Source organism: Merops nubicus, unplaced genomic scaffold (genome assembly GCF_000691845.1).
Source record: "Merops nubicus isolate BGI_N331 unplaced genomic scaffold, ASM69184v1 scaffold41874, whole genome shotgun sequence".
Taxonomy (NCBI): Eukaryota; Metazoa; Chordata; class Aves; order Coraciiformes; family Meropidae; genus Merops; species Merops nubicus.
The window spans coordinates 5,210-9,021 of NW_008604297.1; the positions used below are offsets into that span (position 1 = coordinate 5,210).

Sequence of the window (3,812 nt, forward strand, 5' to 3'; positions counted from 1 at the left end):
TTTTTTTAGCTTGCTGGGGTTACAAATTTCTCCCCCCTTCCCCACTGGGCACCTGAACACAAGAACATGATGCCAGTTATCAAGGGCTTTCTTTGTTCTCATGTTGTTCTGCAGTGCTGTTCTTCTTAGGCACCTTCCTGCTCATGATCATGGCTGTGTTAGACACCTTCTTCCTCTTGCACCAGCAGCACAAATCCCTACACTTAGACAAGGTCCTCAGCAGCTTCCAGCAAGGTAAAACAATCCATCATCTCCAAAAATTAGCAGGTTCAGTGCATTTTACTGCACAGGGGGTTTCCTCTGGGCAGCCAGTGCCCCAGGCAGTGCCAGTGGTGGTAGTCACCCACCAACCTCCCTCTACTGACAGGTGGCATTTTCTCTTTACAGGTGCACCTGCCAAGGCAGCAATGACAGCCATCAACCACCAGACTACGAGCCACCTTGCCAAGGAAGGTGCCCCATGGCTCAACCCTCCTGGGAAGGCCCAGGGAAGCAGGCAGCCAGCCCAGCCCCGCTGCCCGTGGCAGGAGCACGACCCATTTCTGCCAGTTCTGGAGAAGGTGCTTCTCTACAGCCACTTCCTCCTGTCCTTGGTTTTCTTTGCTATTATTTCTATAAAATGGAGCAGCTAGAGAGCAGCTCTGCACAGCACTGCTTCAGTTCTTCTCCATCATATTGCTTCTACCCCTCCACAGTGATTTTTTTCCTGCTTGATTCATAGAGCTGCAGTTGGTTGAGTTGCCTAAACAAAACACAAATAATAAAAACCAAACCCACAGGGCATAAGATCTGCATGCTTACTGCTTTGTACTCTAGTTCAGTGGCACTGTGTATGTTCTGGAGTATTCTGCTGGCTGGCAATGGAGGTAGTAATTGTGAAATCTGGGGAGAGTATCTTCAATCTATCTGCCTAGGATTCTTAGTGTAAACATGACCAACAAAAAAGGGAGTTAATGCCCTTCTCTCATGGAGATGTCTCCATACCGGGGAAAGGTGATTAAGAATTCCACCTCAGATAATTAAATAAAACACTGCAAGTCTGAAGTGTTTGTACTATTGTTTCTGTGAGTTTCAGCAATATCTGCATCACTCAGAAACCCAGAGAAATAGGAGCAGGATTAAAGGGGTGATACTCAGATGTTTTAAAAAAAAAAAAAAGTTTGGGGTTTTTTTTTTACATGTATCTCAACACATCCACACTCCTTCAACTGTTTTTGCAATTGGCTGCACCTAAACCATCACAACCAACCCAGAAAACAGCCCCAGACCTCTGCCTGTAGAACTAGAGACCTACCTCCCACTGCAGCACAGAACACGACCAAATACACTCCAGCACCTTAAAAGGCTCTAGACGTTCAACTCCTGAGCAGGTATTTACCTGAACCATGGGCTTGCAGAGAAGAACTGATGGTTTATTTGCATCACAGGAGATGCAATAGGAGAAGTCTGATCAACAAGTCCAGCTGGGATCTTGGTCCTTGCTACATAAACCAGTTCACAGGTAGAAATTACAAAATCCAGGAAAACTGGGCTGTTTGAAGTTAGTACACGTCTCAAAACCTTGCAACCTCACATCTAATAGCTAAACCAGAGGCAGGAAGGAAAGCACTTTATTTAAATCATAGCGTCTGACAGTCGTTAGACAAACTCCTCCTGGGGAGTTCACAGCTCAGCAATGGGTCTGTGGGGCCAGAACGGGTACTTCTCCTTGTCCAGCTTGGTTTCAGGGAAGGCTTCGTGCAAGTCTTCGAAGGTCATCTGTTCAAAGGGAATCATGCTTTTCAGCTTCTGAAGCTGGAGGAGGAAGCAGAGACCAACACCAGTCACTTGTCAGCAGTACAGAACAAAGTGCACACACAAAGCGTGTGCCAGGCCTGGTGGAAGAGAATATTCACCAAGCAAAGTCCAGGCTCACCTGCTGCTCGTACTGGGCAATGCGAGCCTTGGAAGCCTGCACGTACTCAGCAGTGCTCTTTGCCTGCAGGGGAGCAGAGGACGTGGTGAACATGGTTATGACAGTGACCTAGAGGAACCTGCAACCCCACGCTTTCAGATGGCATTAAAATCCATCCTTGTGACTCTAGATAAGCAGACAGAGTCTCAATCAAATCCCCAACGGCCAGCCCTCTCCCTGTGCAGAGATCCTTTTGCTTTGCCAAAAGCCAGACCCGTGTGGAGACCAGAGCCAGGCTCTGCTCAGGCTGCCCTGGCCGTGCAGATGCACAGCCTGAATGTCCCTCCCCCTCAGCCCCTCCCACCCCCGCAGAGGTCAGAGACAACCCCAGCCTCAGGGAACAGTTTAAACACTTACAGCTTCCTGCTCTTGGGCATCAATTTTGGCAGACTGTGTATCCACTGGCTCAGGAACCTTTAGTGCACTGAACTGTAAATAGAAACGTTTTACATGGCTTGGCTGAAATAATCCCTCACATCAAGGTCCTTTCCCCTGGCAGCAGGGGAGCGTTCCCTCCCTCCTTCCCAGGACACGCTCACAACCATCTAAGTTAATGAGCTTTCTAGAACTGATCACTGCAGCTTGGCTGTGTCCTTCCCAAGCAGTGCTGCTCACCCGTGCACTCAGAGCAACCTCTCCCGTGCTGCAGACCTCTGCTGGGACACACAGCACTCCCCACGTTCATCCCAGTGCTGCACAGAAGCAGGAAAGTTTAACACCAAAGATTTATCCTACCACAGACTTATTTCCCCCATGGCAAAGGTCCCAGATCCACCTGAGGCCAGTGGGTCCTCCCAGTTTTGGCAGGCTGATTATCTCAGCACTAGTGACCAGCAAAAGCCCAGCTCACACATTTCTGTTCCTGCTGCCAAAGAGGACAGCAGCCCCTGCAGGCACCCAGGGCCTTGGCACGCCGCTGTGTGCAGAGCCACACTTGGCACCCTCCTCAGTCCAGGGAGTGGAAAACACCTCAAACATTGGCCTCAGGAAAGGCACTGCTGGAATACCCTCCCCTGCAGCCAAAGCCATGTATGGAGTGACCTCCTTGACGTGAGTGACACTGACCTGCAGGATGTAAAGCTGGGGCAGCTCCCAGCCAAAACCAACCTCCTCTGCCCGTTCTGGTGTCTTCCTCTCAGCACCAATGACATTCCCCATTTAAACCCCTAAAAGAGCAATACCAGCTGACAGAGACTGACCTTCTTCTGAAACTCATCCACCAAGCCAGCTTTAGCCACAACAGCCTTGTAGTGAGCCCAGTCGATGGTCGGGGGTTTCTCTGGCAGAGCAGACATCCTACAGAGACAGAGCACAGCAGTGACGACCAGCACTAGAAGTAACCTTGGGCCATCATTTGCTCCCTGACACAGTCACTTTCCAGAGTGCCAACAGTGCCTGACAAATTTAATTTAAATTATCTTCAAGTCTGTCATAAACAAGCCGTGATGAACCATTCCTGCAAACCCCTCTGCCTTTGAAACAGAGTTCTGCATACAGACCAGAAGAGTCCAGCCTGCAGCCCTGCCCCCCTTGAAACTACCATAGAGCATCTCTGGGTGCAGCCCTGGGAGAAAGGATTGGGCAGTTTTCACAGTGCTGTGCTGGAGGCAATCAGCAATATCAAATACAACAACCTACAATGTTTCTATCAAGCAGCAGATGCTGAAGGATTTGAGAAGACTCAAAAATTTGGGCAGCATTTAACAGAGTAACAAAGCCCACACCACGTTTCCAACGTGCCTGTGAACCTTGCAGCTATTGTTTTATTCCGGGCAGGATTAAGTAAAGACGATTTGCCAAAAAAAGCCACCAGCTGTCTTGAAGGTGACCCGTTTTAATGCCCATCAGCAGGCTCCTG

General features: G+C 49.5%; 1 protein-coding gene across 1 annotated transcript; it reads right to left on the reverse strand.

The window, feature by feature from the left end:
* Window positions 1-1,662: 1,662 nt before the first annotated feature.
* Window positions 1,663-3,250, reverse strand: ATP5H (ATP synthase, H+ transporting, mitochondrial Fo complex, subunit d; the record flags this gene model as incomplete). The annotated part of the gene is made up of 4 exons (XM_008938961.1): window positions 1,663-1,794; window positions 1,916-1,978; window positions 2,312-2,383; window positions 3,154-3,250. Coding segments are annotated over 4 exons (364 nt in total), but the record flags the coding sequence as incomplete, so codon positions are not given.
* Window positions 3,251-3,812: the final 562 nt, after the last annotated feature.